This window comes from Corvus hawaiiensis, chromosome 25 (genome assembly GCF_020740725.1).
Source record: "Corvus hawaiiensis isolate bCorHaw1 chromosome 25, bCorHaw1.pri.cur, whole genome shotgun sequence".
Classification (NCBI taxonomy): Eukaryota; Metazoa; Chordata; class Aves; order Passeriformes; family Corvidae; genus Corvus; species Corvus hawaiiensis.
In genome coordinates this window covers 6,235,220-6,260,297 of record NC_063237.1, presented here as the reverse complement: position 1 = coordinate 6,260,297, position 25,078 = coordinate 6,235,220, and the positions used below count along the sequence as shown (strand labels likewise).

At 55.2% G+C, this 25,078-nt stretch overlaps 1 protein-coding gene across 3 annotated transcripts in view; it reads right to left on the bottom strand.

Annotated features, from left to right (window-relative positions):
* Positions 1-25,078, bottom strand: part of DSCAML1 (DS cell adhesion molecule like 1) — a 95,519-nt gene that overhangs the window by 28,918 nt on the left and 41,523 nt on the right. For all 3 annotated transcript variants that reach the window (XM_048328728.1, XM_048328727.1, XM_048328730.1), the window contains exon 4: positions 314-460. In XM_048328728.1, the coding sequence (XP_048184685.1) occupies positions 314-460 (147 nt within the window). The remainder of the gene's footprint in view (positions 1-313; positions 461-25,078) is intronic.

The window sequence follows — 25,078 nt, the reverse complement described above, 5'->3', positions numbered from 1 at the left end:
CGCCTCCCGCTCGGGGTGACGCGCGGCACTGCCACCGCCGCGCCCGGCTCGGGGGGGCTGCGTGCTGGGGGCACCGCCGAGGCACTGCCAGCGCCCTGCGCAGCCCCGGCGGCACCTCCCGCCCCGCACCGGGACGTCTCCTCGCTGCTGGGACCCGAGGTGGCGAGGCCAGTGCTCCCTGTGCAGGATGGCAGTGCTGTGGGCAGGCGGGGGGGTGGGCAGGCAAGTGGGGGAGTGGATGTCGGGCAGGGCTGGGCCCCGTCCCGGGCACAGGACCTGCCCCTCGCCCACACTGCCAGCCCCACGTGCTCACCTGAGACGGAGAGCCGGGCGCCGTTGCTCTGCCGCGTCTCCCCGCTGTACTTGTGCTTGGTGATACACCTGTAGGTGGACAAGGCATCTTCCTTCTGCACGTCCGATATGTACAAACCTCCATAAGAAGTAATAAAAAACCTATTTTCTGGAGACACAAAGGGAGGAGGAGAGTGAGCGGGCCAGCCCTGGCCCCAGGCTGAGCACCTGGGTCAGGCAGAGCTCCTGCACTCTGAGCTGGCACTGGAGCTGTGGCAGGGAAAGAGGGACCTTCTTCCACCTCCCTGCACCTCCACCACATGGGGGTGCAGCTCTAGCTGAAGTTTCAGGCTGGCTGGCAAAGTTGGATGAGCCACAGAAACCTTGTGTGTACAACAACAAACTGTGTTTGTGGGCACGGCCTCCCTCCATCACTCACCCTGGCCAAGCACACACACCTGCCCAGGTGTAAAGGTGGGGCTGGGGTGTCTTTACACACACCTGGACTCCCATCCATCCGAGGGCTCGGATTCAGGCAGGCCGTGGCTGCAGAGGGTGAGCAGAGCGTGTGGCACGAAGCTTCAGCACACGCTGCTCCACTGCGGTGCCACGCGCTCCATGGCAACGCAGCAATTAAAAGTGAATCCGTCCCGCTGAGTTAATAATTAGCTTAACTTACTTAGAATCATGTGAAAACAAATAAGGGCTTGAGCTGATGTTTGAGCCCCGGGAGGAGGGTGGCGGGAGAGCAGCCAGGGCAGCACAGCCCCGGCAGCGCTGCCAGAGCAGCCCCCTCAGGCCAGCAGGTTTTGGAGCCTGGCACCAGGGAAAGGAGGCTTTGGCTGGCTCCTGACCCCTGTAATTCATCATGAATTACAACAGTAATTAACATGAATAGAAAGGCCTGTGTAGTGGCTACATGGAGAGCAGGATAAGCCGAGGCTCTGGAGAGGCTCCCTGCCCACCTGGAAAGCACTTTGCTCTGCCCCTCCGTGCCAAGCAAGGCTTTCACCCCCAGCTTTGAGGGGCTTTGGGGTTTATTCCAGCACCAGTCTCAGCTGGGATGGGATGCTCCATCTGCTCGGCTGTGCCGTGGTGCCAACCAAAGCACCCCCTACCAAACCCCACGGCTGCAGAAGGTAATTTAGTGCAGCTGAATGCTCAGAGTGAAAACCTTTAAACCCAGCCTGTAAATCAGCAACATCTGCAAATGGCTCCCTGAAGTCCTGCACAATGCCTGCTAAGCCAGGATCTAGCTGATGAAGCCAAACAACAGTTTTTACTTCCAGCACCTTTTGGAAGCACCTGGATATTCTCAATTTAGGCAAGAAGAAAGCTCTGTGGTCCAACTCAGAAGTGCGGAATAAGCACGAGCGAGAGAGGACAAGAGGCAGATGCTCCCAGAGCACTCTGGCTCCCACACCCTGGGCAGGACCCCAGGCCCTATTCCCTGCAAGTGCTGCAGGTGACAGACCAGCAGAAAACAGGGATCCTCACCCAGGGAGCCAGAGCGTGTCCCTGGCACGAGCCGAGGCAATGGCAGTGCCGAGCTGTGCTGGCATTACCCATTCCAGCTGTGGCTCAGCCAGATGTGCGTGTTTGACTCCAACTGCTTGATACCAGAGCGTGAGGGACTCCAAACAGCAAAGAAAGAGCAAATAATTAATCACGATGCCAGTCAATTGCGGCTAACAGAGGCACAGGCACCCGCCAGACTGGCACCCTGTGCTGATCCTCCCTGGAAGCAGCGGCAGCCCCACGGGGTGCAGGAGCTGCCATCCCCACCTCTCCAGCAACACCCCTGTGACTCCATCCCTGCTTAGAGGGGTCCGGGGCTGATCAGCCAAAGCCTCCATGCTCCGGCATGTGAGCACCAGCATGGCAGCACATGCCCCACACCAGCCTGCAGCTGGGACCAGAGGTGCGGTGGTGCGGGCACCGTGCTCCACCGCCGGCGGGAGCCGCCCCGGGAGCCGCACAGCCCCCGCGGAAGGGCACGGGGAGTGGTCCCCCAGCACTGCGATAACATGCAAATCAAACATTAATTTTTCATCTCCCATCAAACCAGTAAGCGGAGAGCATTGGCCGCACTGGAATTTGAGACGGGGGGAGCCGGTTTCCAGGGTAACGGGGCTGTATTTTGCGAAAGTGCTGGCAGCCCCAGCCCACACCCTCACACGCGGTCCTGCCTGGGGATCCACAGCCCTGTGCTGCCGTGCTCTGGGCTGGAAACAAAGCCTTGTGCCCAAGATGCAGGCTCTGGGATGGGGCTCCAGCCATAACACCCCCCCAGGGACAAGAACAGGCAGAAATCCTGCAGGTTTAGGATCCACGTCTCCACCGTGGAGCAACAGGAGGCATCTGCCCCTTGCACGACACTGTTCCATCACGTGTGAGATCTACCCAAGCTGACAGCACGGCCTCCTTTGGTTTTTTTTCCTGGGAAGGGACAAGTGGCTCTGTCGAGGAACGTTCTGCTGGTTCAGGGGAGATGCGGGGCAGTGACTGATGTAAGTGGCTCCGACAGACCTCACCCAAGTGACTTATTGCTGAGTTTTCCAGGCAGATTAATGTCGAAGGTCGCCAAGCAAAATCAGATCTTTCTGCCTGCCAGGAGGTGGAAAAGCTTTACAGGAAGCAGAGGATTAAGCACATCCGTGGCCAGGTTGGAGTGATGTGCCTCTAATAACTCTTCCAGCTAGACCTGAGCTGCTGCCTTTGGAGATACCTCACCCAAGCCCTTGAATCAAACACCGCCGAGAGCCCACCAGAAGCTAAATTCTACCTAAATTCTCAGGACTGGCCCCTCACCTGGGGAAAAGCACAAGGGTGAGAGGAGGGCTCTCCTGCATGGTCTCACTGAGTACACACACACCTCTCCCACATCCAGCTGCCAGTGGTGGCCCTGGAACCCCAGCATCATTCCCAAGGGCCTCCCAGTTCCAAGAGAAAGATTACAGTCGATGCAGGTTACCAGCTCCTGCTCTACCCAATATAGATTTGTCAAAACAAGGGGTCAGGGCTTCAGGAGGGAGCACGTTTTATAGTTCATAAGACTAATGAGATAACTTTCCCCCAGTACTGCTGGAGAATCAATAGGTGCCACCGTTTATGAATTAGCCATACTGGGAGCATGTGCATCCCAAGGCATCCCGGACAAATCCAATAACTGTTTGGTGCTATTTCTGGCCACGTTTAAAGTGACAAACGCCTCCCAGGGGGAAGGCACAGAGGGGGAAGCCCCAAAGAGCAAAGCCTGTAATTTTCCACCGCTGCCACAGGGGCACTTTTCTGCTGTGGCTGCTGTTCCACGATGCCATTTGCCCGGCATGGAGCTCGCCTGGGGACAAGGAACATCCACAGAAAACCCAGCCAGGACGGAAACACCTGCCCACCCCATGGCGCCGATCACCACCTCCCTCCCAGGGACAGCCCGAGCCCCGGGACGCAGTGCCCAGCGGGGCAGGGGACACGGGGCACAGGAGCGGGCTGGCATCAGTGTCCACGCACCAGAGCTGCCTTTTATCTCAGCAGGCTGAGCCCAGCTCGTGCCACAGCAAATGCTGAGAGCAGAGGGGGCCTGGACCGGGCACTGAGATTAAAGCTCCATCCATCCCTCCCTCGCGGAGATGTTAAAGAGGAGCCGTAACTTGAGCCCAATGCAAATTTCATAGGACCTGCGCAAATCTGACAGATTTATTTACGTGTTTGCCTGCCCCGGGAATCCCAGGGGAGCTGTAGGCCTGTCGCTGCTCCCAGCCCTTCCAAAGGCAGCAGAGCTCTCCCGCAGAGCTGGGGCAGCAGATCTGTGAGCTCAGCCAAAGGTTCCCACCTGGAAGAGTCACGGGCATTTGTAACGCGGCCAACGCCAGCTGAGCCAGCAGCTTGGGCTTTGCACCAAGGAGCTCCTCCTCTCCTCCTCATCCTCTGCCTCCAGGGCCAGTGACCCTTTTCCTGACAAAAGGGACCTGACGGCTCCTGCTGGAGCCAGAGCAGCGGGAACAGCAGAGGAGGGGTGGAAAGCAGGGACTCGTCACGGGCTTTCCACCTCCCCTCCCTAATCTGCTTTATAAGCATGGCTCCATCTCCTCCCGTTACAGGATTAACACCCATCTCTCATTCTCCTCCCGCAACAAGATTTTATTTCTAATTACGCTGTAATAAAACTGGGCGCGCTCCCAGGGCTCCTTCCAAATGACTTGTCGACACTTGGCGAGATTGAATCCTACTCAGGCCCGTTTCCGGCACCTCTGCCTGCTGTTCATTAGGCATGCATGAGGGAGAGGGTTTAAGAACAGAATTACATTTAAATGACTTTTCTGAGAGGGAGACATGAAACGAGAGAAGCAAAAAGCAGGAAAGGTTTACAAGGAGGGTGTCACTGTCACCTCCCTGTCACACTGCTGCCCAGCAGCTGCTGTGCCAGGTCCCCACTCCCAGTGCTCCGGGGATCTGACAAGCCAACAAATCCAAAAGGAAACACTGGAGGGGATTTCTGAGCGTCAGATTTTTGCAGCAGGAGGCAACCAGGGACACGTGTCGCTGGACATTGTCACCCTGCCCTGGGGGGTGCCCAGGACGCTGCGCACCAACTGCTGTGGGAGTGGAGAGGTTTTCAAGCAGAAATGGGGATTTTCCCACCAGGGCTCAGGAAAACACACACCACAAGAAATGCGGGATGGGCATAACCGGGAGTTGGCGCTGCCAATCCTGCTCCCTGCATCGGGGTGTGAGCAGCCAGCACATGGCTCGAGTGGAGCACCGTGTTTCCAGATGTTTTCCATCCTCACTGCACTCACTGGCAGTGGGCAGTTTCTGCTGTCTGGAAGCTGCTTCCCAGATCCAGGCTCACAAGTCGGCAAAATTGGGAAAACAGATGTTAGGAAAGATCTCTCTCTATTAGCTCCCTCGGAAGTGAGGTATCCTGCAGGGCTGGCAGGAGTTATTAAATCAAGCGTCATTATTTACCCAAGGGCCAGTCTCGCAAGTCATGTTCCTAGAAGTAAATCTGGAAACGCTGCCCACGGAAATGGATTCACACGGGTACGAGGGAGAGCACAGTTTGCCTCTCCGGGTTTTAATCCACCTCTAAGTCACCGGAGTGCTTGGCCCTGAAACCTGGCAGTGTTTGGGGACACTTCGGTTTGTTTGCGCAAGCGACTTTGGGAATGACACACTTCCACTGAACGGAGCACGGAGGAGGAGGAGGAGGAGGAGAAAGAGGAGAAATCCCCTGGGTGGGGGCCACGGGGCCGGGGCTTGCCCATGGAGCAGCCTCCTGTCACCAGCCACGCTGGCACTGCCAAAGGAGGAGGAATTAATCTCCCGAGGTGGTCCGGAGCCGCCTAATACCAGCAGAAAATTACAGAACAGGATGAAGAGCATTACAAAATGAATAGGAGGGGACTAGAGATTTCCATGGCTAATCCTGTTAACGAGACAATTTCTTATCAAACTCATTATGTGGCGGAAAGCAGGGGGGAGGGAGGAGCTGGGCAGGGAAGCTGGGGAGGGGGAGGGCGATGCCAGGCAAAAGGCATTCCCGGAGCATCGGGACACGGGGCTGACAGGGGAGCAGGGCAGCTCCCCAGCCCGGCTCACCACGCCGCACGTCAGCGAGGGTTGTATTTCTATTTCCGAGCAGAGCTGAGTATTACTAGAGTGACATTTACCACAAAATAGTGCCGTCTGCTCCGGCTCTGCCACCGGAGCTGCAGCAGGCTGGGATTACGGCGGGCGTAAAAACGTATAAAATCCACCAAGAGAACACTCAGTTCAAAAAGGGATTTTTGGAGCGTCGGTTTTGTTTTCAACCTCCTGCTACGACGAGTGTCATTTTCCCGGAGGAAGCAAAACAAAATGCTGCGGTCCGCAGGCTGAGTATGCGTCTGCCCTAGCACGGGATGGGTGGGCTGGGAAGGCAGCTCGGGGTGCTGGGGAGCTAGGCAGGCGCTCTGCCCACCGGCCCCTCCGTGCTGATTCCCGCATCCCGCTCAGCCACGCACGAGCAAAGCCCAGCAGCCTGGCACGGAAAAACGTGGCTGTGGCTGAGTGATTCCCACAAATCCCCACCAGTCCCTCCATCTCCTGCCCCCGAGAATCACGGGGGCTTCGCCGCTACTTTGTGCACAGCATTTAATTTTCTTTTTTCTTTTTTTTTTTTTTTTCATTTGCTATTTAAAAAACCGCGGAACTAGTCAGATTTCATGCTAATGAGGAGAAAATCTGGATCGAGGACTGTGCAAAAATTTGCATCTCAAAGAGGAAAACAGGAAGTCGCTAAGAAAGGAAAATCCACGCAGAGGTAGCGGGTATGGCCATAATTAGGCTAATGCTGCCTGTGTTCTGTCAGCTCGTTTCCATCAGCCCCGGGGTGGCAGGGGACAGCAGACCTCCCCACCAGCACGCCATGAGTCCCTGCCACGGCTCCCAGCTCGGGAGAGGGATGGTGAGGGATGCTGGGCACCAGGCTGGCAGTGCGGGATGGAGGATGGCACGGGATGGAGCATGGTACGGGACGGAGGATGGCACGGGATGGAGCATGGCACGGGATGCAGGATGGGATGCAGAATGGGATGCAGGATGGCACGGGATGGAGCATGGCACGGGATGGAGCAAGGCACGGGATGCAGGATGGGATGCAGAATGGCACGGGATGGAGCATGGCACGGGACGGAGGATGGCACGGGATGGAGCATGGCACGGGATGCAGGATGGGATGCAGAATGGGATGCAGGATGGCACGGGATGGAGCATGGCACGGGATGGAGCAAGGCACGGGATGCAGGATGGGATGCAGAATGGCACGGGATGGAGCATGGCACGGGACGGAGGATGGCATGGGATGGAGCATGGCACGGGATGGAGCAAGGCACGGGATGCAGGATGGGATGCAGAATGGGATGCAGGATGGCACGGGATGGAGCATGGCACGGGATGCAGGATGGGATGCAGGATGGAGCATGGCACGGGATGGAGGATGGCACGGGACAGAGCATGGCACGGGATGCAGGATGGGATGCAGGATGGGATGCAGGATGGGATACAGGATGGGATGCAGGATGGGATGCAGGATGGGATGCAGGATGGGATACAGGATGGGATGCAGGATGGGATACAGGATGGGATACAGGATGGGATGCAGGATGGGATGCCGGCTGGGATGCAGGATGGCACGGGATGCAGGATGGGATGCAGGATGGGATACAGGATGGGATGCAGGATGGGATGCAGGACGGGATGCCGGCTGGGATGCAGGACGGGATGCCGGCTGGGATGCAGGATGGCATGGGATGCAGGATGGAACAGGGAATGTGGCAGACACGCTGCCCCAGAAGGACAGCTCACAAAGACGCACATCTGGAGATTGTCCGAGAGCACCACCAACGCCACGGGATCGCCCGCACCCAAAGGAGGAAAAGAGCACAGCACCAGCCCCAGGTGCCCACCCAAGGTCAGGGTGAACACACCCCCACCGCCTGCCTCAGCACAGAACCAGCCGTTGCTCTCCCCCATCTTGAGAAGGGCTGATTTGCAGTTTTGCATCAATTTTCCTCTGATTTTTTAATTGGGTTTTGCTGCCGCTGCAGACATTACTGTGCAAACCATTCCGAATGGCTTGAACCAAGATATTCGCTCATAAAAGTCCATCACCAGTGCCGAGAATGACAGAAATGGAAAATGCCTAATGAAAACAAAGGGGAAAACAACAGGTACTCCGGTCCTTCGCCATCCATCACCAACCTCGGATTATTGATGGGAGGGGAAAAAAATTCTCCCATCTGCAATCAAATCTTGAGAAATCTTGAAAAGCCAAACACCACATAGGAGGAAATTCTTTGCCCCCACTTCAGTCTGCAGGAGTTTTGCCATAATTATAATAAGAGTGAGGCTGCTGGATAACACGAGAATTATTTTCCCCACTTACATTGTCAAATGATCATTTTGCCCTGCAGTGAAATCTCAATAATTATAATGCCGAACCGTGAAAGAACAAAGAAATAAAAAAAGCAGTGTTTTCTTCCAGGGAGCGGGGGGAGGGGGGAGCCGCCATTGCAGAACTCAAAGTGCATCCTTCCTCTAATTATCTTTTCCAGGGCTGTGCATCCCTCACTCCTTCCCCATGGCCTGAGCCCCCCGATAACTCCATCAGCTGGAGGGGGTTGTGTGGATGGGAGCAGCCACCTCCATGCCCAGTGTGGCAGAGCTTCCCCACCGAGGAATGAAGCGGGGAGCGTGGTTTGGGCTCCATGGCATCGCCCCCCAGCCCTAATCCCCGCCCCCAGCTCTGCCGGGAGCTCCCCACAGAGGCTGCCCACGGGATGTGGGGACTGCCGTGGCAAAGCCCGTCATGGCCCGCTGTCCCTTCACACCCATCCCATCCCTGACAGCCCCTCGGCGGGGGAGAAGCGAGGGGAGAGGAGAGAAAGGGGACAGAAAGCAGAGGGGGTGTGGGGGGGTAAAGGAGGAGAACAAGAAAAACAAGACGACAGAACGCTTGCTCCACAGCCCTCGGCTAAATTACAAACCAGTTTACTGAGGTGGAAAGCTGCAGTGAGCTGAGGAGGAATATGTGGAAACCATCTGCAGATTTAAAAATAATCTATTTTACGATCACCCTCGAACATATTCTTTTGCAGAAACCAAATAGGATTTGTTGTTGTTGTTTTGTGCAAACTGTTAGGGAAAAATTACTAGAAACATGCAGGGGGTTTTGCCTTCTTGAGTACTGAGAGGCTAAATATGCCCTTCCTTATGTTTAGAATAGTAACAGTCATCTTAAAATTAACTTGGTCTGCATCAGAGCTTAAAACAGTTGCAATTCAGAGCCTGCAAAAGCAGGACAAACCTGCGCTGGGATATCTAGTGCTTGTAGCTGACAGATGTCTTCCTACATACAGTAAATATAGGTCGTCTTTTCCTACCCAGAGAACTGTAGATCTTAATTAACCAGGCCACTAGCAGCATATGCAATGCTTTTTTTCAGCTTGCTAAGTAAACCTTCCCGTGATGAGATGGAAGGAAAATCAGATGCACGCGAGAGGGACCCCCGCTCCGGCCGCCGCGGTCAGCGCAGCCCTCGCGCCGCGGCTCCCGCCGTTATTTCACGCTATAAAATCTGGCTAACGAGATGGGAAGGGTGTGGAGTGCCACATCCCCCTCCCCGTGCGCAGCCCACGGCCGTGCCCAGCCAGCCCTGAGCCCGGCTCGGCTGGCAGCGGCCAGAGGGGCTGCGGAGCTCCGCAGACTAAACCGCGCTTCTCCTCGTAAGCCACTCCGGGATTAAATTATCTCCGGGCTCAGAGGCAAATGAGCTAATGAAATTCGTGCTGCATTATGATAAAGTCGTGCCGAGCCCTCGTGGAGGGGCAGTGGGCTCTGGGTGGGTGAGAGAGGGAGGCAGCGCCTGTCACCCCCGGGCACCATGTCCCTGTGCTCAGGGGCTGAGCCTGGGCCGGCCACATCCCAGCCCCGGCTCAGGAGGAAGGCAAGAGCTGGGTGAAGTTTTACAAGACACGGCCTGGACAAGGGCACCCAGCAAGCTCCCAGCCCTCCCACCAGCTCTCACATGCAGGGTGCTCTGAGCTGCTTTTTAAAAACACTGGATTGGAAGGAAGAGAGAGCAGAGCCCGAGCCCACGGCCACATCCTCACACAGTCTGTGTTTCTACAGCCAGAAATGTGCTTGGCAGGGCAAGGACAGCACACAGAGCTCTGCAAAGGCCAAGATTGGTACAGACTCCTCAGAAAAAAGCTACCCAGAGCCTGTGGTAAGAGCTCGAGGCCAGAAGCTCCCTCTACGATGTCGAAAACTGCAGAGAGCTGCACGTCACTGCCCTGCACCAGCTCTGAAAGAATCCTGCTGAAGCCAGGACCTTGTTTTGATCTGATGAGAAAACCCAAAAGCCTCACAAAAGAAACTCTGTCGCCTGAAACTCAGGGGTGAAGGGGAACGATCCCGCACTGCTGTTCGCTGCCGTGGCCCCACGTGTGCACGAGACACGCGCGGCGTCTCCCATCCCCTCCTCCCCTCCCTGCTACTCACTGGGGAAAAAAATTCAGTGAACGCGACTCGAACAAAGAGTACAACTTCCTCCCCGCTCATTAGTGCTGGAAAAGCAACAGAAAAAAAATCCCCAGGACATAACCTCCTCTTCAGCTCTGAAGTCTGAGCGGCTCGGAGAGGGTGGTTGGGTTTATTCTCTGCCTTTCACCTCGCTCGGAGTTGGTCTGCACGCTTTGATTACGGCGGCGCGGAGAGGAGCCCTCGCCGAGGAAGGAACCCCAAACCCACCCACCCTGGGGCAGACAGATTCCCACACGTGTGGGCACTGCCCCATCAGCACCTGGCTTGGAGGCTGGAGGCAGCTCGGGGCAGCTCGCAGTGACCCTCCCCAGCCTGTGGGACACTCTGATCCTTCCTCCCTATCTCCCACCGCTCTGGAGGGGGTGACTCCAGAGGAAAACCACTTCTCCTTGCCTTCCCTGCACTCAGGAGCACTCATGGGGGGTAGGAGAGGAGGCGGGTGCGGGGTGGGACGGGCGCATCACCTGCCGTTGCACCGCCAGGGAACAGCAAACACGGACCCAAATGTGGGTGAAGCCCAGCACCCCTTTGGAAAGGGGTGAGAAGGGACCAACGTCCCTGCAGCCGCAAAAGCCACCAGTGTGTCACCACGAGCCCTTCCCCGTTCACTCCAGTGCTGGGAAGGTTCAGAGAGCAACTGGGGAGCTGCACACAACCCTGGGGGGAAACAACCCTTGTGTTCCATCAGAGCCACGGCACAAATCCACTCCAGAGCATCTGCCACGGGCGGGGGCTGCACCGGCAGCTGGGAGGAGGAGCAGCCCCTTCCTGCACCTCACATGATCCGCTGCAGCTTATCAATAATTATTAAGACAAGGCAAATGTATGTTGACCTAGTTAGACGTCCAAGAAGAAAACCAGCCCTGGTGGCTTTGTTTAGCAACCTGGCAGCACTGATGGAGGCAGGCCTGGCACGGGTACTTCCCACCAAAACGATTCCCTCCCAGCATCGGGGAAGGCATGTGTGAGCACTGGGGCAACTGTGAGTAACAGTTTAGGCTTCAAAGACAGTGGGGAAATACTCTGACAGTTCACAGTGTGACCACAAAAATCATTCAGGGCCAGAAGAATTAGTCAGGTGCTGTGGGATGCAGCACAAGCCCCGGGACCCAGCTCTGAGCAGTGCCTTGGACACCACAGACACAGGGAAGAGAGATCCCGTGTCCTCCCGACACTGGCACAACATCCCTGCCCCAGGAGCTCAACTTAGGCAAAGCCAGCCCTGCAATCAGATGGGATTTCCAACAACAAGCAACGAGATGCTGAGGAGAGCAGGCGGCCCCCACATGACTCCAAGTCCTTAAACGAGATGGGATCTCCTTACACCATGCTTTCACCTGCGCTCCAGGTGTCCAAGGGACAGAGGGGGCTCGCCTGGCTCCCAGCACCGCTTTTAGCCTGTTCAGGTTTAGCCTGGGGAATCCAGGGAGCAGAACATCAGGGCTTGGCACCCTTGGGTATCGCCACCAGGTTGCCCATTATTTTTGGAGGAGGAATATCCATTTGTCACCACGGTGGCACACAGATGCACACGGAGCCCCCACCCCCACGCTGTGTTCCACTCAGTTTGGGGTGATCAGGGAGAGCTGGGACCCCAAAACTGTCCCGTGACTCGGGAGGTCTGCATCTCGCTCACCTGTCACACACACAGAGTTTTAGGTGAGTCTTGAGCTCAGCGTGCTGCTCCTGCCTCCTCTCTGCTTCCCTGCAGTGACATTCAGGATGAATTCCCTTCATCTCGTGCAAACACTAAAGGCTCTCCAGCTGCCCCTGCCAGGTCGGAGCGTGGCTCAGGGCAAGGGACGCGAGGACAGAGCGGACACTGCCATCGCCAGCCTGGGGGACACCTCCTCGGCCCCTGGCCTCCTGCCCAAGGCTCCCTCCTGCTCTGCACGGTTCAGTGGTGCCTTTACAGCACTGGCTGTGCCAGGACAGCCCGAGGCCTCAGCGCCAGCTTCAGCAGGCACGGCTGGGCTCAGGGACGGGCAGCAGCCCAGCCCAGGGAGCCACCACGGCTGGGTCCCCTCGGAGGGCAGGCACAGAAGGGAGCAAGGGACACAGAGGTGCAAAGGGACAGCATGGGATGGGCTGGGGAGTGCCTCCCTGGCTGGCACACAGCATCCAGCCTCACAAGTCCAGCTCCAAGGGTGACAGATGCCTGGATACAGCCCTTCTGGCTAGGGCAGGCACCCATCACCAGCCTGGGAACACTCAGCACTTCTCCCCAGCACAGGTCCCTCTGTCCCTGCAGCACTGCAGCCAGATCCCGCCTCCAAGTGCCTTTCAAAACTGACGGGATGCAAATTATTCCTCCCTTTCAGCTGCTATTCAAGCCTTGCTGGCCACCTCTCTGAGCAGCTGCTGCCTCGCACACACACGCAAGAAGGGCGGGCACAGGGCTGATTTTGGGAGCAGGGACGGGTGAGTGCAGCATCCATCACAGCCACACAAAGAAGCTCCTCATCCACCAGCGATGAGGAAGGCAGTGTGAGCCCAGCCTGCGCAAGGAGTGTAGCACAGAGCTGTGCTCTGCTGGGCTGGAGGAGCTGTCCGAGGGAGGCTGACACAGGGACAGTGGCACAGGCCAGGCCAGGGATGCTCCTCACTGACAGACATTAGTGGGTGCACAGGCTAAGGCAGCAGGGCCAGTACCCAGCCAATTCACACATGTTTTATTCATAAAAACACTGCAAAGTTCACGCGCGTTCACTAATTACTCAACCTGCTCCTCTGTCAGGTGAATAATGAGGAGAAAAATAATCAGCAATTTGTTCAAAACCACATGGAGAAATTCCGAGTGTGTTATGGCAGGGCTGTGCTCTGCATACCGAAACCTGGCTGATGTGATGTTGTAAAAAATCCTGGGGCACTCACCAAAGTGACCCCAGCGTAACCAGTGCTCCCGTGCACCCCAAATCCCAGCTTGTCCCACACAGCCAGGGGCTGTTTCCAGGAGCTCCAGCTCTGTCACAGCTGTACCTCAGAGGAGAAATGTCTTTAAAAAGCATCGAGGGCTCGGAAGCCCAGCCAGGCCTTGCTCTCTGCAGCGCTGCTAATTACCATGGCAGAAGGCAGGAATAATTAAAGCACCTTCCCTTTCCCTGGAGAACGAGAGCAGGAGCCTTAGTGCATGGCACAGACAAGAGAAAGCATTTCCCAAACTTCTCTGCTTTCCTCAGGAGCTGAGTCTGGCAGAGGGGCAGAGCAGCCAGGAGCCTCCTGCGGGGATGCTCCCGTCAGCACCCACCCGTGGCGGGGAAGGAGCCAGGGAAAACCAGCCAGCACGAGAGAGCTGGATGGGAAATCTCAGGCTTTTTAGCTGAAGAAGCACTGAGGAGCCAGCACATCCGCTCCCAAGGAGCCACTTCAGCCAGGGGACTCCTGCCTTGCCACTGCAATTACTTTAAAACAAAATTACCCTCTGAAATGGCATCATAGAGCATTAGCCCTGGAAGTTCCCACTTGCCCACCCAAAAAATCCCAATGCAAGGTGTCACCCTGTTGGTCCTGCAGAAGGGAGGTGGGTTTAAGGAGAGGGTCACCGAGAGAGAGCTCTGTGGCCACTGAGAGGCCTCCTTTGGCCAACACTGGCTTTCCAGACATGGGCTCTGCAACTGCAGCGAAGTTGCAGTCAAGCGTCAGCATCTCCACAGCGGCATACGGGAGTGTAATCACAGAGAGGTGAGGGGAGGGAGGAAACAAAAAGCAGCAATAAATCACTTCCCTGCTGCTACCCGAGGAGATATAATTAAGTTTATGCTTAGAGTGGCATTGCTGACAGTAGTCCTAGAATGAGATAAACACATGGCATGAGGTTAGGCTGTGTGCTGAGTGGCAGGTGACACGTGTGCTCAGGAATGTCCTTGATTAGGGAGTCCCCAAACATGGGGAGAGCACCAGGAAACGTCAAAAAGCTGCACACTGGCAGGCACAGGGCACCGGGGCACACCTGGAACGGGCTCTGCAGCCTCTGCTGAGGGCCCACTGCTCCAGTCAGCCTCACCCCAGGCATCCCTGCCCAGGGGTGTTCCCCCTTTCCTGGTGCCCACCATCAGCCAGGGATGCCCAGCTCTCCAGTCTGAGTCCTGCTCACACTTAAGCACAGGCTTAACTTTAAGCACATGAAATGTCCACTGATCTCCAAAGGATTATTTGTGGGCTCAGCTGCACACACCAGGGGCTCAGCAGGCGCAGGGCTGGGATGCTCAGCGTCACCTCCCGGGACAAAAGGCAGAGACAAACCCTGCAAAGGGGCTGTGACCGAAATGGCAGGGGGTGCCCAGCCAGCTCAGCACCGGGACAGTCACTGGGGTTGGACACCGAGCTGGTCCAAAGCTCCTGACAAAGGCCAAGAACACTGTGGGCACTGCAGACCATCTTCTACCCAAACACACCTGCATGTTTTCAAACGCTTTCCTTCATTCTCTTAAGAAAAATTCCCCAACCCTGTATTAATTCTCACTTACAGGAAAGAGCTTGGTGTGGGTTTTCTGGTAGCATGCAGTAATTGAAGACCATCTCCAAACAGGAGCAAGTTTCCCTAGTATGGTCTTGCAATACGTTTCAAACCTTCTTATTTTAAAGTATCTGTAGAACCCTCCTTCTGCCCTTCCCCAGAGGTTTGATGAACACATTTCTGCGAAGAGTGACGCTGCTCCGTGGGTGCCATCCCAGGTTTTATTACCTGATGTCCCCTCCACTGAGAGAGACGTCAGGCCTGGCCACCCACAAAGCTTGGCTTTAGCAGCTCAGGCCAAAGAGCAGAGAAGGACACCCCAAATCCAGCTGAGTGTCATTGGGGTGACATCTAAGCAAGAGCTTCTTCCTGCCCTCCGGTGTGGCACAGACTCTGCCACAGCCATCAGCATCCCACCTCCAGCCTCTGATCCCACCCCGGCCAGGAGGAGCCTCCGAAAGCCAGAGCACGGCCCAGCTCAGCTGAGAGCCTCCAGCTGCCATCTGGACGGATCACAGGATTTTTTTCCATGCAAATATGAAAGAGGGGGTGGGGGAAGGCTGAGGAGAAACGAGGCTGCAAAATGAATTCAGCATCAATTATTCTAAAATATGCGTGTTAATATGGGAAGGGCTCCATGGCTGCATCCATCTCCACTTCTGTTCATTTTGAGCAGCAAAATGTGACCCGGGAAGATGACAGCATCTCGCGTCTCACTTACACAAACATGAGCTGGGCAAGGGGGAATATTAAAACGGGAGACAATGCTGCATATTAAAATGCCACAGATGGAGCTTTCTGCAGCCTTTGCAGTCTGCCTCGGAGATTATTGCTGGGCCATATTGTATTAAAAAATGGGGGGTGGGTGTGTTATTTATTTAATTTTTAAACAAATTCCATCTCCTACTCATGCCGGATGGATAAAGTGAGCTCTTGAGCTCCAGCCAGCTTTGCCAGCAAACCCACATGAAAAATGCATTTTCATTAATACAAACTGTTTGCAGTAGGTAAATTAATTCTGGAAATGGTTTTCATACATGGCAAATTATACGTTCAGTGAAAACACTGGATGACACTCCACAGTCCTAATACAAGCCCCACGTTCCCTTTAATGAAGCGGGATTGCCAGGTAAAGGCGGCGAGCTGCAACAATTAAACAAACAAACAAGTCAACGGGCGAGTGAAAGCTGATGGGGTTGGGCGGTTTTCAGGCTGCTGCAGCCATCCCAGGACCCAGCCCCACAGGCTGGAGCTTCCCAGAGAGGAGGAAGAGAGGAAGGAGCAGCCCATGTCCCTTTCCATCACTGATGTGAGGGCTGAGGGTCCCGTCAAGGAAGGCGCTGTGAGTTCTGAGGGCACAGAGGTGACGAGCACAGCAGAGTTGGCCAAGGAGCCAGGAAAGGCCCTGCCAACCCTCCACCACCTCCCAGACGGGGAACAAGCCCAGCGATCAAGCTCTCTCCTCACAAGTTTCTCTTCTGCTCTCAAACCTTTTAATGTCTCCTTTAACAGTCCCATTCCTGGGTGCCTGCTGATGGCGAGGGAAGCGATCTATAATTGATGAAGTGACGCTGTGCCACGGCCCCAGCCCCAGCCAGGGACGTCTGTTCTGCACGTAGCCTCGCTCAGGTGCTGTCACGCCGCATTTACCGCAGCGTATCGCAGCCCGGCCGCCTGTGCTAATGTGGGGCCAGCCCTGGGCCCTGACACCCTCAGCTCGGGGTGTCAGGACCTGGAGAGGTTGCACTGGAGGTGTTCTCCAGCCTGCTTTTCAGGCTTATTTCCACGAATTTCCTTCAGCAGCCCCAAGTCTGCACCCAGTGACCAAAGCTGTTGGGCACTTGTGACGGCAGCACCGTGCCCACCCTCACTGTGCCCTTCCAGCAGCACCCCTGCACCCACAGCCCCTGCCAGTGCCTGCTCTGCCAACTGCCTTCCCCTCCAAATTCCAACTCTTAGAACCCTGAGCCAAGCAGAAGGCAGGCACAACACCTTGGAAGTGGAGGAACTTCGAGTGATTTGAAGAGCAGAACAAATCTCCATCCCTGCATTTGTCACGGGGAGCCGAACGCCACGGAAGGAGGGGGCAGCATTTCATAACAGCCTGCCACGTTAGAAAACAAAGAGTGATAAAGAATCTTTTAGTCACCTCTTAATTACATATTCCGGGTGCATTAAGAAAGGAGAAATGCATCTCAGGTCACTGCCTGTCACTGCGACAAAGGCCCGTGATGAGTTCTGTATTCAAAATATTTGCACTAATTATCAGCACAGCTCCCCTTTGAAAGCGCTCGGAGGGAAGGCTGGTGTTCCACCCGAGGGAATCAGCTCGCAGCCTGCGCTGCTTTCGCTGCACTGCACATAAATATACTCGTGCACGGGTATATTTTTACCAACGTGCCCGGCTATGTATCCATGGAGAAAAACCTATAAATGCCTAATGCTCATCTTGTGGGGCTGGGGAGCGGGAGCAGCACGAGAGGGGCTCTGTTCCTCTCTCCTGCAGATGCTGGCTGAGCCACCATGGTCTCTGCTGGGTTTCCAAAGGTGGGAGCGGAGACTCTCACCCCCGGGCGACGGCTCCAGCCACAGCTTGGTCAAATGGAAAACAACCCTCTGCCAATGCGAATGCCCAGGGAAGGAGAGAAACGCGCTGCATGCAAATGGGACTGACCTTTAATTAGTGCATAAGGAGGCACAAGCAGGGGAAAAGCCACCAGAACTTCCCTAGGCACCTTCCCTTTCTCAAGCACAGCAGGAATCACTGCGTCCCCACACCAGTGACTAATTTTCCAGGCAGGAGCTCCCACAGAGCATCCTCCCCCTCTCTGCCTGCTCTGCTGCTGAGCCAATATCCCAGGAGGGCCAAGAGCAGGGTGAGGGATGGGCAAACAGAGGTCCCAGGCTCCCACCATGGGTGCCCACAGGATCTCATTGCAGCAACGTGGGCTGGCCTCTTCTCCCAGGCAGCTACTGCCAGGACAAGAGGACACGACCTCGAGCTGCACGAGGGGAGGTTCAGGGTGGACATCAAGAAAAATGAAAGGGATGTTAAGCACTGGAAATGGCCACCCAGGGAGGCTGGGAGTCTTCATCCCTGGCGGTGTCCAAGGAAGGACTGGATGTGGCACTCAGTGCTCTGGGCTGGGTGACAAGGTGGGGATTGGTCACAGGTTGGACTTGATCCTACAGGTCTTTTCCAAACAAAATGATTCTGTGATTCTGTGATCCTATTGTGAGGCAAGAGAAGGGCCATAGGCACCCAGCAGCTGCTGCTTGCCCTCACATGGCCCCTGCCACCCGGCAGGACACAGCACAGCTCCTGCCTGTGGATATCCTCCCCGTTTGACACAAACTGACCTGCACCAAAAGCCGAGCACAGCAACCTCTGAGAGCCCTGGAGCTGCTTGGGGCCACCAGCATCCTCACCCCTCACCTCTGGGTCACATCTTGGTGTCATTCTCATGGAATTCCGCATTATTCCCCTGTTTGTTGCCATCCAATATCCTACAGAGCCTTCCCGGAGCGCTCGCTCTAACCCGGCCGTATGCTACAGAGCAACTCCTTCTCCTCAGCCAGCATCTAATCTGAGTGGACAGCAGCAAAACCACATAGATATAAATGGAGCAAGGAGAAAATAGCACGCCTCAGGTTCCTCGGGGAAGCATATGGGACCAGGAGACTTATTAATAAATTCTTCTTTGTTCTGTATTGTCTGTGATAAATAGCCGCACTCAGCATCAATAACCACAAACATCCTTGGGAAAGAGAGACATGCAGGAACCCATCATGCTGCTGAGAGCAGAGAATGGATTCAATTTCGGGGCTGAAGGCAAATTTCACAGCCCTAAACAGAATTATCTGAGGGGGCTGCTGTGGCCACACATGCAATAAATGTAAGGTTATGGCTACTGAAGCAGCAGAACGTCTCCCAAGAGTTGTAATGCCTTAAGTGAGAGGACAAGAAAGAATAGCCTCGTTCAGGAGGGTGCCTTTAGAAAAATAACATTTATGTTTCTGAATCAAAAGTGTTTTTATTAAGGGAACACAACACTTCTGGAATGTTATTGCCCTAGAGATTACTCAAACTCCCACCCCTGTGCTGGCATCCAAAAGTAAATTTCCACGAGATTTTAAATGCTGCTGAGACCTCAATAATTTGGGAGTAGGAGGGAAAAGAGAGCAGTAGCAAGAGACATTCCTAATGGTGAAGACATGAAAAACGCAGCTTTATTTTTTGATGATTGCATTAGATTTTTTTTTATCACAGAGATGAAAAATGAGCAGCTACCACCTCCTAATTCACTGCCTGGGGACTGGATTCCTCTCTGCTGCCATTTGAGGAGAGGCACTGGAAACAGCAGTGAGCAGGAAATGAGTTATACTGAGGAAGAGCCTGTTCCATTGTGGAAAAATAGCGAAAAAATAGTAACCTGGTGTAGAGTGCATGCACTGAGGGCAGGAGAAAGCCCAGGACTATGCTCAGAATGTAGAACCATAGAATTGTTAATGTTGGAAAATCCATCGAACACCATCTGCACTGCCAAGCCCAGCACAAACCACGTCCCCAAGCGCACACCTTTTAAACACTCCCAGGAATGGTGACTCCAACACTGCCCTGGGCAGCTGTGCCAGTGCCTGTCAACCTTTCTGGTGAGGAAATTTCCCCTAATATCCCATCTAAACCTATCCTGGCACAACTTGAGGCCTGTTTCCTCTTGTCCTGCCTCTCGTGCCTGAGCCCACGTGGCTGCACGCTCCTGTCAGGGAGCTGTGGAGAGCGAGGAGGCTCCCCTCGGACTGGTCAGCACCGAGGAGTGGTCAGCACCGCGGACTGGTCAGCACCGCGGACTGGTCAGCACCACGGAGTGGTCAGCACTGAGGACTGGTCAGCACCGAGGACTGGTCAGCACCACGGACTGGTCAGCACTGAGGACTGGTCAGCACCGAGGACTGGTCAGCACCACGGACTGGTCAGCACTGAGGACTGGTCAGCACCATGGACTGGTCAGCACCGCGGACTGGTCAGCACCGCGGACTGGTCAGCACCATGGACTGGTCAGCACTGAGGACTGGTCAGCACCACGGACTGGTCAGCACCACGGACTGGTCAGCACCACGGACTGGTCAGCACCACGGACTGGTCAGCACCGAGGACTGGTCAGCACCACGGACTGGTCAGCACCACGGACTGGTCAGCACTGAGGACTGGTCAGCACCATGGACTGGTCAGCACCGCGGACTGGTCAGCACCGAGGACTGGTCAGCACCACGGAGTGGTCAGCACCGAGGACTGGTCAGCACCGAGGACTGGTCAGCACCACGGACTGGTCAGCACTGAGGACTGGTCAGCACCATGGACTGGTCAGCACCACGGACTGGTCAGCACTGAGGACTGGTCGGCACCATGGACTGGTCAGCACCGAGGACTGGTCAGCACTGAGGACTGGTCAGCACCACGGAGTGGTCAGCACCGAGGACTGGTCAGCACTGAGGACTGGTCAGCACCGCGGACTGGTCAGCACCGAGGACTGGTCAGCACTGAGGACTGGTCAGCACCACGGACTGGTCAGCACAGAGGACTGGTCAGCACCGCGGACTGGTCAGCACCGAGGACTGGTCAGCACCGCGGACTGGTCAGCACCGCGGACTGGTCAGCACTGAGGACTGGTCAGCACTGAGGACTGGTCAGCACCGCGGACAGTGCTCAGGCAGCCCGTGGGAATCCCCCCTTCTGTCCGCAGCCCTTAAAAGCCGGGCTTTTGCCTCATTTATTTTATTAGTTTGGGCTCATTTATTTCCAGGAGGGCGAGGAGCGGGTGCTCCGTGCCCCAAACCTCAGCGCGCCGTGGGCTCCGAGCGCGCCAGCGCGGCGCAGGAAGGATCCAGCTCCTCATCTCTAACTCCCCGCAGAAACCTTTCAGCTGCCAGCGTGTGTTCCCACCCACAGATCTGGTGACTTCCCCGGGAAGCTCCGAGGAGTAGGCAGTGCCATCCAAGGTGGCCCGGGGAAGCGTACAACCGCCCGGAACACGCACGTGGATGCGAGGAGATGCTGTCAGTACCTCTCGCTTCCCCAAACTGCTTCTCCCCTGAGATATTACCAGGACATACACAAAAGGACAAGGAGAAATGGCTTTAAACCAGAACACGGTGAATTTGAGGAGATATAAGGAAGACTTCTTTGCAATGAAGGTGGTGAAACGCTGGCACAGGTTGCCCAGAGAGGTGGCAGATTCCCCATCCCTGGAAATGTTTAAGGTCAGATTGGACAGGGCTCTGAGCAGCCTGGCCTAGTTGAAGATGTCCCTGCTCATTGTGGTGGGCTGGACTAACTGGCCTTTAAATGTCTCTTCCAAACGAAACAATTCTATGATTCCTAAAGCCCACCAGTGGCCACAAGCCCCAGGCCAGCTTTGTACCTGCAGGTACAGAAGACCTTCCCTCCTGTCACTTGGCTGAGTTTGTGCAGGCACCTGGGATTACTGGCCCAGTGTGACCATATCAGCTCTTTTCCAACAACATTAAAAGCTCAGCACTGCTGCTAATGCACCCTTTGGGCAACACGAGCAGGTTTCAGACTGTTGTCACAAAAGTGAACACGTCTTGCTGGATTCTAACCCGACTGAAAGGCACAAGTGCTCAAGGAAGCAATTTGCACAGCAGCCTTGCATCAGGGCATCCCCTTTTTCTTTCTTGTTAATCCTCTGCTCTGTAACCACCTTTTTTTCCCTCATGCTTTCACTTGGAGCACCACGAGTTTGAAAGGATAAAGTACATTAAGAGTTTTAATGCTGAGGAAGATATCAGCCTGACATTTTAATAACACTAATGCTCTGGAATTTGCAGCATTATCACTGTAGTGCATATCTCAACACCAGTCCCTCCACTGTGGTTCAGACAAGCTCTACACCACATTAAACACCGCCAGTAAAGAAATCAGCCCCTTCCATGGTGCCTGAGACAATGATTTTCCAGTACCACGTGCAGAGACATCCCAGGGATTACAACGTTGTCTCCCATCAGGTTGTAGACAACTGCTCCTCACCCTCTGCCTCCCGAAGAGCTGAGCTGTGACAACTAGAGCAATGATGCAGAGATATAAACGCTGCTTCTAACAGGATTTTTTGCCTCAGCACAAAACCAAGCCCTCTCAAACGCCAGTTTCCCAGCCTGCATCTTGCAGAATCACTCCCAATCCTTTGCTTCTACATCCCACAGTTCAGTTCAGCATTACCCCATTTACTTGGTCCTTTGCCTGTGTGAAGCCTGAAATTCATCCTAAATTCATCCAGTGCACGCAAACCATGAGGATAGGATGCAGTTTGGATGACGCAGCGAGGGACAGACGAATGGGAGGGACTCTCTTAAAAACAAAGAGGACCATTCCTGTCCACAGAAACGGTGGAAAGAGAGGACACCAACGAGCTCTCCTGTGAGGGACGGCCACTCCAGCACCCACCACAGCTGCACAACGGGCCTGGATGGCTGCAGGAAATTTTGGGAGCTCAGGGAAAGGCAGCAGCTGCCCCATCCCTGCATGTCCTGAGTCCCTGAGTCAGCAGCACCCACAGCTTCACCTTCCCCCTGCTCTCACACCTTCTGTTCAGCAAGAGGAGCTGCTAAAGCTGTGTAAATCCAGCAGCAGAAACAAACAGAAATGGGAAAAACCCGGGCTCAGTACTGAAACATCCCCCACCTGCATCTTCTGGTGCCTCTGCTCCAGACACCAGCAAAGCACTGGCCATGAAACACCTGCCCGAGCCCTGGTTGTGCTTCCTCAAAGGAAACCAAATTCTGGCACTTTCTGCCCCACTTGTCTGAGTACAAAAAATCCTAAACGGGCTACAAGCATCAATCAAATCTGATGTAAAAATGTAGATGTCTTAAAGTTACAAGCCCACAAGCCCATAAAAAAATACAGCTAAAATGCAGCCAAAGCCCAGGCCTTTTGGGAAGTTCAGACCTAGTGAGGGGAGGGCAGAAACTGCTTCCTCTGCTGGCTTTTCAAACACACACACACTCTTCTGCAAAGCCTAATGGCAACAGGCACCAGGGGACTTTTTTGGCTTCCAAAACCCCTCTCCTGTGCATGCAGCCCACACACTGGGACTGGGCTTAATGAGCAGGAATTTGAAAGCCGACTTCGACAGAGGCTAAAAACGAGCTTAAGTTTCATGTGCAAAGTCAAATGCAAAAGTAAGTAAGTGGCAGGCAGCCCGAAGAGCAAATGAGACTGTTACATCTTGTGTCTAATGAGTGACATCAGGTAACGCTGGCAAATTGCTCACCTAGAGACAGCATCAGTGAATTTCTGATGGATGAACAAGCCTTTTTTTTCTCCTCATCAGCGCACATCACAGTGAATGATGGAGCATGTTTTCCTGATGGTGCTGGAGATTGTCACAATCATTTGCTAAATCCGGGTCTGCCGGTAGCACTGTGGCGGGAGAGCAAAGTGGCGCTAAGTCAAATCCGCAGCTGACATAAGCTGGAAAAGCTCCCCAAGGATCAGCCAAACCCAGCTGAGGGGCTCCCACCCTTGGTCTTCCACAGACACCATCCTGAGGACAATCAAGGTGCACGAGACAGGGCGACAGCACAAACGGGCAACGTGAAAGCACTGAAGAGGCTTAGAGAGAGACGGTTCCGCACGGGAGAACAAGCAGATCGTGGCCAATCTGCCGCCGGAATGAGGTGAAAAATGCAATGTTTTGTGGGTGCTTCACCCAAAATGGGCCCTGAAAGCGCTGTCATGCCCAGCACTGGCACAGCACCTGCCCGGTGTGGCAGGGCCAGGCAGCCAGCGCTGCCCGTCACGTGGGGAAGCCTCACGGCTGAGCTGCGATGCGTAAAAGGATTTACAGATGTAAAGCCACATCTCGATAACGCTTGGAACAAATCCCTGACATTCTTCACACAGCTCTGCACTAACAGGTTAGGCTCTAGCAGAGTGGAAACGGCAGCTCCCCGCTATTTCCACGTCTCCATCCCCGTTAACTGTTTGAAGCCTTCTCCCCTCAGAAGCAAGGTGGAGCTGGCTCGGCGGAGGCAGGACTCTCCATGCTGACAATTATTCTCCATTCAGGACTAGCCATTTGCATGCAGTTCATTTGTGATGCAGAAAAGCTTGAACCTGTCATTATTGCTTGGCATCAGTACAGTGCTGTGAAAAGACACCGCTCCGAACATGCGCACAGCGCTGCACCCTATTTTCTTTAATCTAGGCTAAAATGACAATGAGGAAAAGCAGGAGGGAGGGAGGGAGGAAGACTAGAACTGGGAAAGCATCGTTTCCCCAAACAGGAGTGCTTCTCCGACAAGCCAGGCACAGGTACTGCAAGCAGAGCTCCAAAGGTTTGTCCAGGGATGATCCCGGCCAGGCTGAAAGCGAGGGGCTCCCCCAGTGCCAGGGCACGCAGGTGACATTGGTGAGGTCTCCTCTGCACAGCTGCAATCTCCTCAGCAGGACTATCCCCCAGAAAGGCTCCAGGAGCCACCATTTTGCTGTACAACACACCCTGGCCAAGCAGGGGATGCCCAGGGGTCCTCCCTGACACATGCCCAGCACAGCGTCCCCCTGCTGTCCCCAAGCACCGAGAGATGGGGGCGGCAGTTAAGGCAGGGGAACAGATGGAAAGCAAAACCCCTTGAAAGCTCTGCTCCCCATGGCTATTTCCTGTCTCTTCCCAACAAGCAGGGATCACAAACGCTTCCTCTCCAAGGCCACGCTGCTGCATTGTGCAGGGAGGGGACAGTGCCCTCCTTTGTGGAGGGGAGGGCTGCCAGGGAACAGGGATGCAACGGCTGAGACCCTGGAGAGGCCTGGGGGACAGTGGGGGACACTGCCAGGCAGCTCTGGCCCCCAGCCCCTTCACCAGCAAACACTCCAGGCCCCCCCACGTCCGCTGATATTTGTGGCCATCTGGGTTCCGGACGGTGCCAGCACCCAGCCTCTCAACACCTCCCGCCTCTCCCCGATCCAGCACCCGACACCAGGCACAAAAACACAAAAAATCCCAGCCTTGGCAGACGTGGACCAGCCCGAATGGTCAAAGATCAGCTCAAGCCCTGCCTGTAGCCAAGGCTTTAACAGCTCTGTCAGAACGTCTGTCAGGAACTGTTCTCGCTCCGTAGCGTCTCCCTGTCATGTCAACATCCAATTGCTTTTGGCTAACAACTCGACCTCCGTGACTGCTTGTGGCGAGACACTCCAGATCCCCACCACAAGTGCTGTGGAAAAGC